Genomic DNA, 19,387 nt, shown 5'->3' with positions numbered 1-19,387 from the left:
ATCATTGAAAGCGAACCCGCGACAAGCTGCGTTGATGGAACACCCCTCTGGTCACATGGTTTTGCTCGTTTATGATTTGGGTCGTAGGTTTAAGGACTGCCTTGCATTATTAATTAGCTTATGGGATTGTGTACTTGGGTTCATACTCGTGTATTCTTAAATAGGTTAATGTATGCTGGGTTTTACTGAGAGTATTGTGTTTTCTTCAGCAAAACCATGAGGTGTGATGGAGAGCGGCTCTGTTTTATGAAAGGGGAACTGGCCTAGTGCCCAGAGGGAGAAAGAAAAAGAAGAAAAACCAGTGAAAACAGGTAAGCTATTCTAATTATATTTCTCATTACAGCCTAACGAATTTTGGATTCACATTCTCTCATTACGTCGACTCTGTTCTCTAGACCAGGTCTGGTTGCTATCCAGAATTCTGTATTTAAGGTACTGTACCCCAACCTGCATGAAATGCCAATGGAAGATGCTGGTCCCTTTGCCCCCCTGAATGCAGTATAAATGTTGAGTGATTTTGGTTTTGGCAGCTTTTTCAATTTCACCAATGTAAAATTTGTGGCAATACATACATTCTATCATATGAATCAGATTTGTGATGTCCGGTTTCCACTTTGCATGCAGGGGAGCTCCTTGTCCTGGGTACCTGTTGATTATATATGGGGAATACTGGAGCAGTTATTTGTCAATCTTCTTGTTGTGGTGATTGAATCGGGTATGTACCAGAATATCGATGTGGCCTCATCCACATCTTATAAGTAGATGCATATTCTGCATATTCTGTGAAATCTAATCAGCTGTAATTTGATAATGCCCCAGAAGGTGTGTCTTGGGTGATGGCTACTTTTATGCAGCAGGGTGTCTGTTGGTCTCTTTGAAGTAAACTCAAGTCTCTAGCCGTTTAGTGTGCTCTGTGTAGCCACGAAAAAACATGCATGTCTAAAAATACCACTTCCTCTAACTGTAAGTTATGTTTTAATTTTGAGGATGGTGGGAGTTGAGAACCTCCAGGAATTCCTAAAAATGCAGCGACTGAGCTCGCCACTGTCCAAAGTTGTTATCAAGATAGTGGAGATATACTAGAGGTTAGATCTATATCTAAATTGTAAAGAGAGTGCACTTATATAGCGCCTTTCTGGTCTTCTTCTTCTAGTCTTGTAAAAGCGCTTTTACACTACAAGCCACATTCACCCATTCACACACTGATGGTGGCAAGTACCATGCAGGGTGCTGGTGCAGCCATTGGGGGCAATTTGGGGTTCAGTATCTTGCCCAAGGACACTTCAACATGTGGATTGGAGGAGCCGGGAATCGAACTGCCAATCTTCTGATTAGTGGATGACCCACTCTACATCCTGAACCACAGCTGCCCAATGTTGTGTAACCTGGCATGCGGCATGGGAGCTCCTTCCCCTGTAGAGGCCAGTCACTGGTGGTATCTCTGACAGCAGTTACAATATTGGAGATGTCATTAAACATGACAAATCTGTCCACAACTTGGGAAACAACATCATGGAGTTAGCTCCTTTTCACGTCTGGTGAACCAGTCCTAATGTGGTCGGGGATGAAGCCCTCTGGGACATCTGCAGAGACATATTTTAATAAAAAATGTGATGATGACAAATGCATATTTGTGGATGAAAAACACATGACAAAAGAGCTATGAAATTTAAACAACATTGTAAAAATAATTCAGATACCTTGTAAAACAATTGCAGTGATATTTTCAAATTTTAGAACAATTTCTTGCAAACATTACACAATTTCAAGTGTTTCAGATCTGGTGGCTCTGTTATGCTTGGGGGGCAATTTGCTGCCATGGTTTGGGTCCACTTGTCCCCTCAGAGGGAGGAGTCACTGCAAATAAATTCAAAGTTGTTCTGAGTGATCACCTTTATCCTATGATGAAACATTTCTATCCTGATGGGAGTGGTCTCTTCCAGGATGACAATGCCCCAATTCATAGGGCATGAGGGGTCACTGAATGGTTTGATGAGTATCAAAATGATGTGAATTATTTGCTATGGCCTTCACAGTCACCAGATCTCAACCCACTTAAACACCTATAGGAAATTTTGGACTGACATGTTAGACAGTGCTCTCCACCACCATCATCACAACACCAAATGTGGGAATATCTTTTGGAAGAATGGTGTTCCTCAGCCTTGGTCTTGATTCTACAAGTTTCTGGAACTCTTCTGGAGGGATGAACACTATTCTCTAAAGGAGGCTTGTACCAGGGCTAAAAGTGTAAACTGTAAATTGTCATTACCTCCATTGTTACTGTAGCTCCTTACTGTTTTAGCTACTTACTATTACTGTAAAATAACATGTTTAATTTGCATCATGATATCAACATGACAATGAAATGATTCCTTTAAAAAGTGAATTTCTTCTACAGTATGTTTTTCTGGCATCTAAGGTCATCAGGATAAAGAAAAAAATCCCACATCTGATTGGATGACTGAAGAATCTACTAATTATGGTAATGAGGTAGGGGTTGATAAAAATTGTGATTCTGCACAGTGCACACTAATGAAAAACACTGATGTGGGAACTATCTTGAACATTTAAAAGGTATCGTATGATAAGGTATAAAAATGCATTATTATTGTTTTGTATTAGTATGGAGCAAAATATTTTAAAATAAATATTATTTATGATATTTTAAATATTGCTGGTCATAAATGAAAATCTTATTTGCAGGAACCCAGGAACATGGCACCAGAAGTCAGTCGCACAGATGTAAATGACATACATCCTTGCTATAAAATAGATAATGTTTCTTACGTGCTGACAAGCACTCCTTCCACAGTATGTGTTTTATTATATATTTTCCTTGGCTCATTATCTGTTGTCACAATATGTGGAAACATTCTTGTAATAATCTCCATCATTTACTTCAAACAGCTCCACACTCCTACAAACTATCTAATCCTCTCTCTGGCTGTTGCTGACCTGCTTGTTGGTTTTTTAGTCTTTCCTTTCAGCATGGAATACACTGTAAGCTTTTGTCTATATCACAAAGACTTATTATGCAAAGTACGAGACAGCATTGATGTGACACTGAGCACAGCTTCTATTCTGAATTTATGTTGTATTTCCATTGACAGATATTATGCAGTGTGTCAGCCTCTGACATATAGAACTAAAATAAATGTTCATGTTGTTGTGATCATGATCCTGGTTAGCTGGAGTGTTTCTGTTCTACTTGCAATTGGGTTTTTAATTGCAGGTTTAAACCATGAAAAATGTGAAGAAAAGTGCTTTATTGATGTTTTACTTGCAAACATTTTGGGAGCTATTTTCTCATTTTACCTCCCAATGATCATAATGCTCTGTATCTACCTGAAGATTTTCCTTGTGGCACAGAGACAGGCACGTAGCATCCAGAGCACAAAGTCTGGAGCAACTGTCAGTAAGATGGAGAGAAAGGCCACCAAAACTCTGGCTATAGTTATGGGAGTTTTTCTGATCTGTTGGACGCCATTCTTTCTGTGTTTTACCTTTCAGCTTTTAAATAATGTGTCAGTGCCTATTGCACTGTTTGAAACTCTTAACTGGCTTGCACTGTCTAATTCAATGCTCAATCCATTTATTTATGCTTTCTTTTACAGCTGGTTCCGATCAGCTTTTAGAATAATCATATGTCTAAAAATATTTCAAGGTGATTTTGCAAACACAAAACTTCAATGACATATTGTTTGGTTTATTGAAATACCCTATGCATATGTCAGTACTGAAAACTTTGAATAATAAAGATCGTTGGGCATTTGTCATCAGAGCATTATGTCTTTGTTTTTAATTGAGCTATAAAAATACAATATTACAGAGCTGCTTTATCAGTTTATACAATCACATAGCTTAAACACACTATGTAAATGTACATGTATTCTTCAGCTACGGTCCATTTTGGCATGGAAAAGTTTAGAAAATCTGACGAATCAAATGTTTAATTTATCCACTCTATATAGAAAGTAACTAATTTCTTTAAATAATATAGTTTTTGGCTTTTTTTTCTAACATTCAGAGGAAATCATTTCTATCACACCACAATGCAGGTGTTTTTGAAACAAAGTTAGTAACATACTTTGTGTTCCAAAATATTTCATGAAATCTCACACACTGATCTGCCCAAATGTATTTACTTTCAGGATTTAAAGATAATATTTTTCCATTACATGAAAAACAGCATGAAACTATTTGAGTCAATTTTTTTTCATCGCATAGTCATGAGTTTTCCAATACTATAAATTTATTATGACCATAAATGCACAATTCTCAAATCTACTAAATATTATTAGTGTCACTGTGTTATTTTTATACTTTAAAAATATGTGTTGTGATGGAGATGACACGGTGTGGTGGAAAAGACAGGACATAGCGGAGACGTGACAAACAGCACTAGTGAAAAATGTTCATGTTTATTATCACTGATACTGAGTAACATCTATTTTGAAAGTAAACTTTGTTAGTTTTAAAACATAAATTCACAGTAAATCAGAAGGCATAAAACTGCTTTTCCCCCACTCTCTGCATTCTGAAACTTACAAGCATGTTGCACTTCTGGCCTATCGGTAATGCCACAGTCCTGTACGTGTTTTACATTTGACTGCTAATGGAGAATACTTTGTGACTTCTTAATTGGGGTACTTTGTGACTTCTTAATTGGGGTATTTGCAACCTGCTTAAAGGTTTCTACAATTTAACATTAGATTTCTGATATATGTGATTTAGGTTGATTAATTATTTAAAAAGAAAATAAAGAGCAAAACAAAGAATTTGACTGTTTTTAAATACAGTACATTACACAGTAGATAGCTGTTTGAAAGTTGCTCATCTGAAAGGGAGCTTTACTCTGGAAAAAGAACTTTTACTTTGACCTGTACTGCATGGTTGGACCATCACTGATTACATGTAGTATGATTGCTATTTGGGTCAGTTCTTTGAGGTAGGAGAGCACTTTGTTTAGATAAACTCAGATTGTGCATGGGTCGTGGTGCATTGATGAGCTAATGGAGCAGACAGTCACAATGCCAGTTTTAGTGTGAGCCACACCTGAATGGAGTGTCATTTTCTGCAAAATCAATGTGCAAGACCAATGCCAGCCTCTCTTATATTTTTCTTCAGGGTTCTCAGAATACTATAGGCATAGTAAATTGTTATGGCATGCTGGCAGCGAATGAAAACACATTGTTTAACCATAAAACAACCTCAGAAACTAGTGAAAATGACAAAGTGGAGGCAGGCAGAGAGAGAGAGAAAGTTACAATAGCCGTGAGAGACCACCTGTGACCTGCTACAGTACCTCCTCCAGTGCTGCTCACTCCTGGCGGTCAGTGTTGCCAGATGCGACTGTCAAAATGTAGCCCAGTCAAAGCTTAGAACCTGCCCGGTCATTGTAAAAGTAGCCCAATTTTAAATTTTCATTTAGGAAAGAGTTTATACATTACTCTGTGCTGATGTAAAAGTAAAAGTTTTTTAGAAAATGTTATATTAAACATTTAAAGTTTTTACTCATATGAACATGGGGACAATATTTTGGCAACAGCATTGTTAGCAGTCGGCAGCCTGAGAGGGAGCCCTGGCACTGAGCCATGATAACGTATCTCCTGAAAGAACTCCATTAAAAGCAAAGGAGTTTCACTCAGATCTGGTAGGAACAGTACTCCTGAAATATCCTGTCACTTAAAGAAAAAGTTCACAGTTGAGGTAATCATTCCTCCTGTGAATGCTGACCATTAGAAGATCCCCTCCAAAAGTGCTTTCATTCTAAGTCTAAGACTGTAACCTTTGAAAATATCCACTTAATTACCACTACTTTGGACCACTGAAGCCTCATATTAGTGAATTGAACACATTTTTGCACAAAACAAGGACATTTACATTGAATGCACATAGTATGAACAGGAGGAATGACTCCAGCAAGCCAATCATTTCTCAATGTCCATGTAGGCATCTGACTATTGTTTAAGAAAGACTGAACCTATCCTTTAAAAGCCAACGTTTTGTAGGCGTTTCCTATAATCCCTGGCTTGTTGCTTTTTTTCTCTCTAGATGTGAACTGTGTAACTAGTTTTTCTGGAATTCTCTTATCTTTCTGGAATACTTTTTTGGTCAGTTTTCTGAGTTAACCACAGTATTTGGGCATCATCTGCTATCTCTACCATCAATGTGCTGAATGTTATTGATTTTTAACTCAAAGAACTAAACTGGGATTTCTATTAATAGTGTGTCGTTCTTAAAAATGATCAGAAGTGTTTGTAGTATGCACACAACTTGACATTGGCCTTCTAATGTTACACGTCCACACCTAGCCTTGCTACTCCATAGCCCCACCAATAAATAACACAGTCCCTAACTAACCCCAGCAAAAAACAATCTCTGGCACTGCCTATGCAGAACACCAATGTGACACAGAAAAAACCCTTTCCCAAATGAAAATTAAAAATTGGGCTTCTTTTTGACAAATGGGTGGGTTCTAAGCTTTGATTGGGCTACTTTTTGTCAGTACTATCTGGCAACACTGGCCTAGGATCAGGTTCAGATTGAAAATTGAGTATTTGATCAGCCAGGGACTTCTTTGGTTCATGTTCCAGTTCAAGACTATGTATTTTGTATTGGAAATTGTAAATCTTAATGTGTGCATGCACAAACACAAACAAAAAGTATATTATTACTCATATTGCATGCAAACAGAATGTAGTATACCACATCTGATTGGACACGAGAAGTATTGTATTAATTATGGTAATGAGACAGAGGTTGATTAATAAAATGCCAAGTCCAGAGATTCTGCACAGAGGCACAGTGAATAAGGACATACCCCAACACTGATGCTTTGACTAACTTGACGCACATGGTATGGTACTTAATGACCTACAAATTATGTTCTATGGAAAGTCTTTGTTTCTTCAGAAATATAATTTATGTTGTACACATGCTGAAGTAAATATGCAAGTATTCAAAAAGTTTTCTCAGTATAATTGATTATTAATAGATAACTGAATTACAGGAATCCAGAAGTATGGAACCAGAATCGACTGACAAAGGTACTTATGTCATTAATGGCATGCATCCTTGCTATGATAATACATCTTACATATTTGCAAGCAACCCTTCCATGATGTGTGTATTATTATATATTTTCCTTGGTTTGTTGTGTGTTGTCACAATATGTGGAAACCTTCTTGTAATAATCTCCGTCATTTACTTCAGACAGCTCCACATCCCAACTAACTACCTCATCCTCTCTCTGGCTGTAGCTGACTTGCTTGTTGGTGTTTTAGTCTTTCCTTTCAGCATGATGTTCACCGTAACTTCATGTTGGTATTATGAAGGTTTATTATGTAAAGTACGAGGCAGCTTTGATGTAACACTGAGCACAGCCTCTATTTTGAATTTATGTTGTATTTCTATTGACAGATATTATGCAGTGTGTCAGCCTCTCTCTTATAAAAGTAAAATAAATGATCGTGTTATTGGGATAATGATCTTTGTGAGCTGGAGTGTTTCTGCGCTAATTGGAATAGGCATCATAATTGCAGGATTTAATCAAGGAAAATGTGAAGAAAGTTGTATAATTGATGCTCTAATATCAACCACTCTGGCATGTATTTTTTCCTTTTATGTCCCAGTGATCATAATGCTCTGCATCTACCTGAAGATTTTTCTTGTTGCACAGAGACAGGCACGTAGCATTCAAAGCACAAAGTCTGGAGCAACTGTCAGTAAGATGGAGAGAAAGGCCACCAACACTCTTGCTATAGTTATGGGAGTTTTTATTTTATGTTGGACTCCTTATTTTCTTTGTATCATCTTTCAGCCTGTAACATATGATCTAACTCCAATTGCTGTGATAGAAACACTTAACTGGCTTACATTGTCTAATTCGATGCTCAATCCATTCATTTATGCTTTCTTTTACAGCTGGTTTAGATCGGCTTTCAGAATGATTATTTCTGGAAAAATATTTCAAGGTGATTATGCCAACTCAAAACTCCTTTGACGTATTGTTTTGAATGCTTACATGTAATTTAAATTTGACAATAATGATAAAGGTTGAAAAAAGGTTGATAGATTTTAGTCAGTAAAAATGTTAGACATTAATTTCAACAAAATAACATGCAGATTGCAGATAAGATTGGAAAATATAAAGAGTTTTATGAAAGAAATTTATTGTTACCATCCTTACTCAGACAGGGCATTCAGTTCTCTGGTAGTCTTTTACCGAAACCTCTCATACCACAGAAAGACCCTGCCTCAGAGTCTCAGCTCACTCAGTGCCTAACAAGGAATGAAGTAACACGTTGACACCTGTCTCAAGTTTCTGGTGTCAATAATCAAATGCTCATGTTGAATCCTTCATAGAGCAACTACACTGTAAGTGATAAGAAGTCAAAATCCTTGTTTCCTGCAAAAATTAACTCTAAAGTTTAACTGAAGCCAATATGTTTGAGTTAGTCAAATCAAGTTAGTGATTACTAAAGTTAGTCCTCTGAACAAATTTCTTCAGCCAAATGTAAAATGAATGCTGTGGATTTTGACTTCCATCTCTCATACTATAGTTGTGCTTTGAAGGGATCTCTTCATGACCAGGACAGGAGGAATGATTAGGGGGATCAATAACTGTTATGTACACATGAGCATGTGAGTATTTTTTCAAGACAGATCGGAAAAAAATCTAATGCTATTTCTTAAAACATGTCAAATTGCTGAAGAAATAAAGTACTGACAACAGCTTAAAACCCCATCACTTTTCTCTCTCTTCACTGGAAATAACATAATCTATGAATCTATATCTAAATACAGAGATGTCTCAGACCCTGTTCATCACAACTTGTCTAATTAGGCTGTTGTGAAAATGCCGAGCGGCAACACAAAACATATTATGTAAAATGAAAAAGAAAGCTGAGTGCTATCAATCATGTGTGGCTGCAAAGTCTGTTACTGAATGCTGTTTGTGGCAAAAATAAGTTTTATTGACCTGGGGGATAACTCGCTTACTGTAGTAGAAACACATTATGCCAAACAATGTGGGCTTGGTGTTAGAAATGATGGCTTTTTGAGAGCTTTTTATCCACAACACATCTCAAAATTATTCCCACAGAAGTCACAGAAACATCAACATCAACATCTTGCAACTTAAGTATGTCACTGAGCCTCCTCCTCATCATCCCCCGGTCAAAATCAGAGGGGGCACGTTGAACCTAATCCACCCAGAACAGTGTCCCGCAACCACTTCAACAATCCGGAAATAAGACAAGAGTTCACTGTTCCTCCTCCCAATTCTACGAAGGTCCTTAAAGATCTGACTGATGCGGTCAAATCAGAGGCTAGACACAATGATGTGATACAGCTGGAGTTGAAAGTCAAGAATGTGCAAAATCATATTTCTGTTACTGTCGACAATGAAGGTGGCGACGCTATCCGGTCAGTTTTTGAAGGCTTACTAGAGCAGCTGGTACAATCAAACACAAATATCGCATCAGACGCTAGCCTAGAATTAATTGTTCAGGTGGTATGGAATCCCAGAGGTGGCGTTAAATGAAAGATGGAAAAAACGCACATTGTTCACACTGTATATTGTAGACAATAGGAACTTCATCGCCATCATCTTAGCTCATCTAATCCATTCTAAACTCACTGATAGCCAGACCATAGAATGAGGGAGAGAGTTGCAATGTCTTGCAATCAGATACCTACAACCTAGTGATGTCAGCAAATTTGAAAATATTCTGAAACGTAAAATTGTGGTGTTTTACAGAAGCCCTGAAGACTGACCCCTCTCTCAATTTAAGACCGACTTCTCTGAATGTCCTAACCCTGTTTCTTTTCATTCCAAAACCACTACTATGGAATAAAAATTCTGAAAGCCTTTATAGGGGCCAAATACGTCTGTAATTGTTACCGAAGCTACGAGAACAACATACACCTACGTGAAGGTTACTGCTCCACCTGAAATGACCCTGCTTGTATTAATCACATTCCAAGTTTACAGTCAATTTTTATTGTTTAGAAATAAGAAAAAAACAAGAGCAATCTAAATCTGCAAACATTTGTAATATTTAAAAAACAAGATCAGAAACATTTTTAATTATTTAGAAATAAACAAGAGCAGGGTGAAATAAAACTTGCATCTCACAAGTTGTAACAATCTTTGAACCTTTAAATACAAAGACAACACTTGTTCAAAAGATAATCCACAGGCCCGATGGCAGAGATGATAAACGCAGTGTTGACCACATGCAGTGGACAGAGGGTGTTGAAGCTGACAATCATGATATAATATTTTTTTAGAATGATTTTGCAAAAACTGAAAGATGCTTGAGGGGTAATGAGCAAAGTCTGGCGGGAAACCGTAAGAGTCAAAAAAGGTGGCTATGCCGTCCTCTTCCAGAGTCAAAGATAACCAGTGCTCTCTGGGCATGTGTGCAGGGTGCGTGTTGACGATAGAGTGGGCAGGCAGTCTAAACAAACAACTCAGTAAAAGCAGCTGGACAGAAGCCCATATGCTGTAAAATACGTCTCCCAGCAGATGATGCAGAAGACTTTCCAGTTGATGATTATTCATTTTTTTTCACTTATTCAGAATGAAATGAGGTTGTTTTGTTTTTTTAAATAATAATCCACAAACACCTGACTTTTAGAGTTGATCTCCAGAATGGAATCATAGCAGGTGTAGACAATAAAGTGGTGGTATGCGGAAAGGTTAATCTGAATCTCATTTCCAGTCTTAAATTCCCATTGGAAACGGGGGACAAAGTGTCATTGTCTTTGCCTGGGTTCAGAGTAAACACAATCATCCGTTGTTAAATTCTCCACGGTTGATGCTCAGAGGTAAATCCTTAGGATGTCTCCCCATAGTGATAAACATGTTGTAAAACTCTGACCGAAATCCTGTGGTTTAATTAGGGTTGTAAAGCCTTAGCCAGACCCTGTCTGCCCTCCTGACAAGGCCAGATATTCCACGCCGTTGTGGATAAAATTGAGGGGTGACAGGTTTCTTCTCCATGTGAAGGCTTTTTTGTGTACCATGCCCAAAACCATGTATTTGGGCATAGTGCCCAGAAAGAGATTCTCCTGGTGACCTACTCTGGAATTTTCCGGGATGTTTTCACGTTGAGTTGTGGTAGAATGCGTTACCCTTCAAATCCAAATGGGTGGGTTCTAAGCTTTGATTGGGCTACTTTTTGTCAGTACTATCTGGCAACACTGGCCTAGGATCAGGTTCATATTGAAAATTGAGTATTTGATCAGCCAGGGACTTCTTTGGTTCATGTTCCAGTTCAAGACTATGTATTTTGTATTGCAAATTGCAAATCTTAATGTGTGCACGCACAAACACACACACACACACACACACACACACACACACACACACACAAACAAAAAGTATATTATTACTCATGTTGCATGCAAACAGAATGTAGTAAACCACATCTGATTGGACACGAGAAGTATTGTATTAATTATGGTAATGAGACAGAGGTTGATTAATAAAATGCCAAGTCCAGAGATTCTGCACAGAGGCACAGTGAATAAGGACATACCCCAACACTGATGCTTTGACTAACTTGACGCACATGGTATGGTACTTAATGACCTACAAATTATGTTCTATGGAAAGTCTTTGTTTCTTCAGAAATATAATTTATGTTGTACACATGCTGAAGTAAATATGCAAGTATTCAAAAAGTTTTCTCAGTATAATTGATTATTAATAGATAACTGAATTACAGGAATCCAGAAGTATGGAACCAGAATCGACTGACAAAGGTACTTATGTCATTAATGGCATGCATCCTTGCTATGATAATACATCTTACATATTTGCAAGCAACCCTTCCATGATGTGTGTATTATTATATATTTTCCTTGGTTTGTTGTGTGTTGTCACAATATGTGGAAACCTTCTTGTAATAATCTCCGTCATTTACTTCAGACAGCTCCACATCCCAACTAACTACCTCATCCTCTCTCTGGCTGTAGCTGACTTGCTTGTTGGTGTTTTAGTCTTTCCTTTCAGCATGATGTTCACCGTAACTTCATGTTGGTATTATGAAGGTTTATTATGTAAAGTACGAGGCAGCTTTGATGTAACACTGAGCACAGCCTCTATTTTGAATTTATGTTGTATTTCTATTGACAGATATTATGCAGTGTGTCAGCCTCTCTCTTATAAAAGTAAAATAAATGATCGTGTTATTGGGATACTGATCTTTGTGAGCTGGAGTGTTTCTGCGCTAATTGGAATAGGCATCATAATTGCAGGATTTAATCAAGGAAAATGTGAAGAAAGTTGTATAATTGATGCTCTAATATCAACCACTCTGGCATGTATTTTTTCCTTTTATGTCCCAGTGATCATAATGCTCTGCATCTACCTGAAGATTTTTCTTGTTGCACAGAGACAGGCACGTAGCATTCAAAGCACAAAGTCTGGAGCAACTGTCAGTAAGATGGAGAGAAAGGCCACCAACACTCTGGCTATAGTTATGGGAGTTTTTATTTTATGTTGGACTCCTTATTTTCTTTGTATCATCTTTCAGCCTGTAATATATGATCTAACTCCAATTGCTGTGATAGAAACACTTAACTGGCTTGCACTGTCTAATTCGATGCTCAATCCATTCATTTATGCTTTCTTTTACAGCTGGTTTAGATCGGCTTTCAGAATGATTATTTCTGGAAAAATATTTCAAGGTGATTATGCCAACTCAAAACTCCTTTGACGTATTGTTTTGAATGCTTACATGTAATTTAAATTTGACAACAATGATAAAGGTTGAAAAAAGGTTGATAGATTTTAGTCAGTAAAAATGTTAGACATTAATTTCAACAAAATAACATGCAGATTACAGATAAGATTGGAAAATATAAAGAGTTTTATGAAAGAAATTTATTGTTACCATCCTTACTCAGACAGGGCATTCAGTTCTCTCATATTTCTGTTACTGTCGACAATGAGGGTGGCGACGCTATCCGGCCAGTTTTTGAAGGCTTACTAGAGCAGCTGGTACAATCAAACACAAATATCGCATCAGACGCTAGCCTAGAATTAATTGTTCAGGTGGTATGGAATCCCAGAGGTGGCGTTAAATGAAAAGTGGAAAAAACGCACATTGTTCACACTGTATATTGTAGACAATAGGAACTTCATTGCCATCATCTTAGCTCATCTAATCCATTCTAAACTCACTGATAGCCAGACCATAGAATGAGGGAGAGAGTTGCAATGTCTTGCAATCAGATACCTACAACCTAGTGATGTCAGCAAATTTGAAAATATTCTGAAATGTAAAATTGTGGTGTTTTACAGAAGCCCTGAAGACTGACCCCTCTCTCAATTTAAGACTGACTTCTCTGAATGTCCTAACCCTGTTTCTTTTCATTCCAAAACCACTACTATGGAATAAAAATTCTGAAAGCCTTTATAGGGGCCAAATACGTCTGTAATTGTTACCGAAGCTACGAGAACAACATACACCTACGTGAAGGTTACTGCTCCACCTGAAATGACCCTGCTTGTATTAATCACATTCCAAGTTTACAGTCAATTTTTATTGTTTAGAAATAAGAAAAAAACAAGAGCAATCTAAATCTGCAAACATTTGTAATATTTAAAAAACAAGATCAGAAACATTTTTAATTATTTAGAAATAAACAAAAGCAGGGTGAAATAAAACTTGCATCTCACAAGTTGTAACAATCTTTGAACCTTTAAATACAAAGACAACACTTGTTCAAAAGATAATCCACAGGCCCGATGGCAGAGATGATAAACGCAGTGTTGACCACATGCAGTGGACAGGGGGTGTTGAAGCTGACAATCATGATATAATATTTTTTTAGAATGATTTTGCAAAAACTGAAAGATGCTTGAGGGGTAATGAGCAAAGTCTGGCGGGAAACCGTAAGAGTCAAAAAAGGTGGCTATGCCGTCCTCTTCCAGAGTCAAAGATAACCAGTGCTCTCTGGGCATGTGTGCAGGGTGCGTGTTGACGATAGAGTGGGCAGGCAGTCTAAACAAACAACTCAGTAAAAGCAGCTGGACAGAAGCCCATATGCTGTAAAATACGTCTCCCAGCAGATGATGCAGAAGACTTTCCAGTTGATGATTATTCATTTTTTTTCACTAATTCAGAATGAAATGAGGTTGTTTTGTTTTTTTAAATAATAATCCACCAACACCTGACTTTTAGAGTTGATCTCCAGAATGGAATCATAGCAGGTGTAGACAATAAAGTGGTGGTATGCGGAAAGGTTAATCTGAATCTCATTTCCAGTCTTACATTCCCATTGGAAACGGGGGACAAAGTGTCATTGTCTTTGCCTGGGTTCAGAGTAAACACAAACATCCGTTGTTAAATTCTCCACGGTTGATGCTCAGAGGTAAATCCTTAGGATGTCTCCCCATAGTGATAAACATGTTGTAAAACTCTGACCGAAATCCTGTGGTTTAATTAGGGTTGTAAAGCCTTAGCCAGACCCTGTCTGCCCTCCTGACAAGGCCAGATATTCCACGCCCTTGTGGATAAAATTGAGGGGTGCCCAAAACCATGTATTTGGGCATAGTGCCCAGAAAGAGATTCTTCTGGTGACCTATTCTGGAATTTTCCGGGATGTTTTCACGTTGAGGCGTGACAGGGGGTAGAATGCGTTACCCTTCAATAAGGCCACCGTGTGACCTAAGCGGACTGCAGGGGAAACGGAAACATTTGACAAACAGAGAGATCCCTAATATTCTCAAACAGAAAATGAATTTGCGGGCTCCCATGAGGCAGAAGGTGTTGGTGGCGTGAGTCAGTTTAATTCTCATATCTACTGAGTTCAAAAGGAGTCTCTTGCAGAAAAATATGTCCCTTGGAGAGGACCCAACAGGTGTCTCCCCAGTGTGCATGTGTAGTCTGTCCTCCTCCCAGGTCTCCATGGTGATGGAGGTCACGTGGCTCAGGTATTATTCTGTTCTGGTGGCACCTGTTCTGTTGCTCTTCCTGAGGTTTCTTCCATTTTTTTTCCTGTTAAAATGTTTTTCCTTTATTTGTCAAAGGACAGAAGATGTATTGCTTTACAGACTGTAAAGCCCCTGAGGCAAATTTGTAATTTCTGATATTGGGCTATACAAATAAAATTGACTTGACTATAGAGAATGAGGTTGACATCAACACTGTGTTGAATTTTGGGTACGCACCATGTTTAGAAGATCCCGCTGCCTTTCTGTTGGTGAGTTGGAGCTATGAGTTGGTTACTTTTAACAACATGCGTGCATCAATAAAAGTGTGTTCTGCAGCTTTCACATGTAGGTATTTGTAGCATTGTGTACAGGATGTTTAAAGTGAGTGAAGTCCATTGAGAAGTTTAAAGCAAGGCTATAGGCTAAAGTTATTACAGCGAAGCTCACAGTTCAGAGATAGAGCTGATGCAAGCTGAGCTAATACCACAATGATATGAGTAATGTGCTGACTACTGTTTTAAATATGTTTTGCACAGGTAACCCTTGTGAATAAATGTGTTGCACCAGTTTGGACTCAGCCTCATTCTGAACCTAAGCACATTCAAGCTAACTGGCTAAGATTTAGCATTAGCTAATCCTTGTTGCTTTATTTAGCAATCTGCCATCAATTTGTTGCTAGTAACTCATACACGTCTGCCTTTTTGTCACACATTAACGTTGTATTTTTTATGTCCAGCAGTTTACTTTCAATTCACATACATCAATATTATACAATCCACCAGATTACAATAGCTTCCTAAAAAAGTATGAAGTTCTTAAATTTTTGACTGCGATTTGACACTGTTGATAACCAGTGATATAACTGAACAATACTCAAGAACCACCCTATTTTAGAACATATTTACTCATGAACAGTTACTACCCTGTCTATGTGAAATATGTAATATTTAAACTTTGGAACATCTTGTTTTATACTTCTGTCTATCAACAGGCCCACAGCCTGCAGTGAGGGGAAGAGCTGCATCACAGTGAGTGATGAAGACCACAGCAGCAACATGGGATGCCTGAAGAGAGTGAAGCTTGATACAGGACTGTAGCAGAAGCTGCGGGACAAACACCAACCGTTCCTTAGATGAATATCATCCTCTCAGTCTGCCCAGCCAGGAGAGACAGTGTGATGGCACCCTGTGTTGGTGTGTTCATGGGAGCTTCAGCTTGTTCAGTAGTTTAAGACAGAAGCATCCAGGGGTTGGGCTGTAGCTGCTAAATATTAGTGCAATCCTTCACATGCTCCTTTTGTAAAATAAAGTTGATTCTATACAATTCTAATGTGGTGTTTTTCCTTCATATTATACATTATCTGTACTTAAGTGTTGAATGTGACATACAGACCTTATGAGTACAGTTTTATGCGAACATGGTTGCAGAGAACCTGAACATAAATTTGCAACAGTTGACTTAAAGTTATCTACTGCTGTTTGTGTCACCAAGTATCCACATCAACCAAAACTGTAATAATAATCCATGATGACAAGTCTACTGGCCTTGTATTACATTGGCTTTGATGTAGTTACGGTGCATTATACTCAAAAAATGCCTATTAGCACTCTGCCAGTAGCATTCAAAGATAGAAAAAGTGGTAACAGAGCAACTTGTGGATTTAGTTTTAAATCACAATTGAAATTATGCCTGAAACAGAACCATTTGTGTGACCCTTAACCACAAAGTACCAGAGAGATTTTCTATGTTGTAAAGTTTTAAATGGAAAGTGTTTTAGCTTTGTATGATGCAATGTTTATTGTTTGTACCCCTGTATTAATTATAACATTTGATGCCGTAATTCTTTTGCAGATTTGCCTGCCCAGGGACTGCTGATAAAATTTAGCTATCTATGCTATGACCATTGTCCATTGTTGCTGTTAAATAAACAAATAAAATAATACATAAAATACAGATTTAAGCTATAGAAACATTTAAATGAATTCTTGCATAAAATGACTGTGCGGACACACTGTGGATTTTGGCCACTGGCCACAAATTGAAAAGCACATTTGAAGGGGATTTTTTTAATAGCCAGTATGAAAAAGAGAAATGGTGACAGTGAGGAAAACCTTTTCACTGTTCATATGGGCACCTGACTGTTTTGAGAGATTTTAAAAATGGTGAACCTATCCTTTAACCCAAAATGTCCTCACTTTCCCAAAAGACACATACATACACACACACACACACACACACACACACACACACACACACACACACACACACACACACACACACACACAGACATGTGTGCACATGCATTTGGTATATAGTATTACTCGTCATTTTATATCTTTGTATCTCATGCAAACACAATGCAAGTACCCACATCTGATTGGATGACCTTTAAAAAAAAAAAAAAAAAAAAAGTATGATAATGAGATAAAGGTTAATAAATGTTATACCAAGTCGAAAGGTTCTACAGAGTGGCACAGTGACTAAGGACATGCAACACTGATATAGAGGCACCATCAAGGTGTTCCAAGGTAAGGGAAAAATCCAAATGGAAAGCTAAAATGAACTGAAAATCATCATCTCCTTTTTTCCTAAGATAATTGTTGTTGTAATTGTGCATGCATGTTGAATTAAATATCTTTTAATGTTTTTTTTATATTATATATCATTATTGCAGAAATCAAGAAGCATGGAACCAGAATTGACTGTCAATGGGACATATGTTGTTAATGACATACATCCCTGCTATGAATCAGATAATACAACTTACATATTTACAAGCAACCCTTCCATAATATGTCTCTCAGCATATGTTTTCCTTGGCTTATTATCTGTTACCACAATATGTGGGAATCTTCTCGTAATAACCTCCATCATTTACTTCAAACAGCTCCACACTCCTACAAACTACCTCATCCTCTCTCTGGCTGTGGCTGACCTGCTTGTTGGTGTTTTAGTCTTTCCTTTCAGCATGGCATTCTCTCTTAGCTCATGTCTGTATCATGAGAATTTATTTTGTAAAATACGAGACAGCTTTGATATATCACTGTGCACATCTTCTATTCTGAACTTATGTTGTATTTCCATTGACAGATATCAAGCAGTGCATCAGCCTTTGACATATAGAACTAAAATGACTGTCCATGTTACTTTGATAATGATCCTGGTGTGCTGGGGTATTTCTGCTTTAATTGGAATTGGCATCATAATAGCAGGATTCAGCCAAGGAACATGTGAAGAAATGTGCTCTGTTGATGTTGCACTGGCAAATATTTTGGGACCTGTTTTATCTTTTTACTTCTCAGCAATCATAATGATCTGCATCTACCTGAAGATTTTTCTTGTTGCTCGGAAACAGGTGAACAGCATCCAGAAGACAACTTGTCAGAGCATAAAGTCTGGAGCAACTGTCAGTAAGATGGAGAGAAAGGCCACCAAAACTCTGGCTATAGTTATGGGAGTTTTTCTTTTATGTATGAGTCCTTACTTTCTTTGTGTGGTTTTTCAGCCTTTAGCTTATAATCCTCCACCAGTTCCTGTGATTGAAGCACTTAACTGGCTTACACTGTCAAATTCAATACTGAATCCCTTCATATATGCTTTCTTTTACAAGTGGTTCCGATCGGCTTTCAGAATGATCATTACTGGAAAAATATTTCAAGGTGATTTTGCCAATTCAGAATTGTTTTTATGATTTCATGGAGTGCTGAAATTTTGACATGACAATAAAAAGGTGGAAACAATAAAAGAGAAATATATATAACATTTTGTAAAGTTTGTTTTGTAAATCTTTTTATGATGGATCAAATATTGAGTGTGAATGGAATATACATAAATATATTATGAACATTAACAACAAGGGGATGTTGCAAAAATCAGCGAAGATAAGGCTGCCCATATTCTATATTTCTTATTGTCCAACATTGAATTGATCCTACTAAAAAGTATTGCCTGTGTATCTAAATGTACTCTAAACCCACAGTTTGGTTGCAATGAATGCATGAATGCATATATGCATAGACGGACAGACAGGATGGTGCTGAATCTGAATATGGTATTTGGTTTTTACAAATATTTAATACAAATAGTTTAAAAAATATATTAACAAAGGAAAGTATTGTTGTCAGCTTGGTTAAATAAAAACTATGTGTGCATTTCCCCTGACTGAGTGACTGTCCAGAGCTAATGGTTGCTAACATTATATCTAGTTTGTTGCTGACTGACCAGTTTATCATGACGTGTTGGAACCAGCGATATATTGGTGATTTCAACTTGTTTCCCCATCACAAGCTCAGTGTGATACATCTGCCAGTATGAGCTAATGCTATTTTAAAGGAGTGCAGAGCAAATTGTGTTTTGTTCTGCTATTTTGCTAATTGTAGGTCATGGCAATGTGGGTTAGCTTGCACCCGTTTTTGAGCTTTAACATACATT

General features: G+C 37.6%; 4 protein-coding genes and 1 long non-coding RNA gene across 5 annotated transcripts; all 5 read left to right on the top strand.

Moving 5' to 3' along the window:
* LOC122965759 lies at positions 1-1,138 on the top strand. The gene is made up of 3 exons (XR_006398292.1): positions 1-506; positions 625-715; positions 987-1,138. It is a non-coding gene; the product is annotated as an uncharacterized LOC122965759 (long non-coding RNA).
* A 1,008-nt stretch (positions 1,139-2,146) lies between these two features.
* On the top strand, positions 2,147-3,763 carry LOC122965368 (trace amine-associated receptor 1-like). The gene has a single exon (XM_044329384.1). It carries the CDS (start codon positions 2,719-2,721, stop codon positions 3,694-3,696), a length of 978 nt encoding a protein of 325 aa, XP_044185319.1. The 5' UTR covers positions 2,147-2,718; the 3' UTR covers positions 3,697-3,763.
* A 3,363-nt stretch (positions 3,764-7,126) lies between these two features.
* On the top strand, positions 7,127-8,008 carry LOC122965607 (trace amine-associated receptor 1-like). The gene is made up of 2 exons (XM_044329760.1): positions 7,127-7,349; positions 7,422-8,008. Exons 1-2 carry the CDS (start codon positions 7,127-7,129, stop codon positions 8,006-8,008), a joined length of 810 nt encoding a protein of 269 aa, XP_044185695.1.
* A 3,745-nt stretch (positions 8,009-11,753) lies between these two features.
* Positions 11,754-12,734, top strand: LOC122965631 (trace amine-associated receptor 1-like). The gene has a single exon (XM_044329786.1). The coding sequence runs from the start codon at positions 11,754-11,756 to the stop codon at positions 12,732-12,734; it is 981 nt and encodes a 326-aa protein (XP_044185721.1).
* Positions 12,735-17,642: 4,908 nt separating this feature from the next.
* Positions 17,643-18,647, top strand: LOC122965467 (trace amine-associated receptor 1-like). Its single transcript, XM_044329568.1, has one exon. It carries the CDS (start codon positions 17,643-17,645, stop codon positions 18,645-18,647), a length of 1,005 nt encoding a protein of 334 aa, XP_044185503.1.
* Positions 18,648-19,387: the final 740 nt, after the last annotated feature.

Source organism: Thunnus albacares, chromosome 16 (genome assembly GCF_914725855.1).
Source record: "Thunnus albacares chromosome 16, fThuAlb1.1, whole genome shotgun sequence".
NCBI classification, from domain to species: domain Eukaryota; kingdom Metazoa; phylum Chordata; class Actinopteri; order Scombriformes; family Scombridae; genus Thunnus; species Thunnus albacares.
The sequence above is the reverse complement of the archived record's forward strand: the minus strand, read 5'-3'. Positions and strand labels throughout refer to the sequence as shown.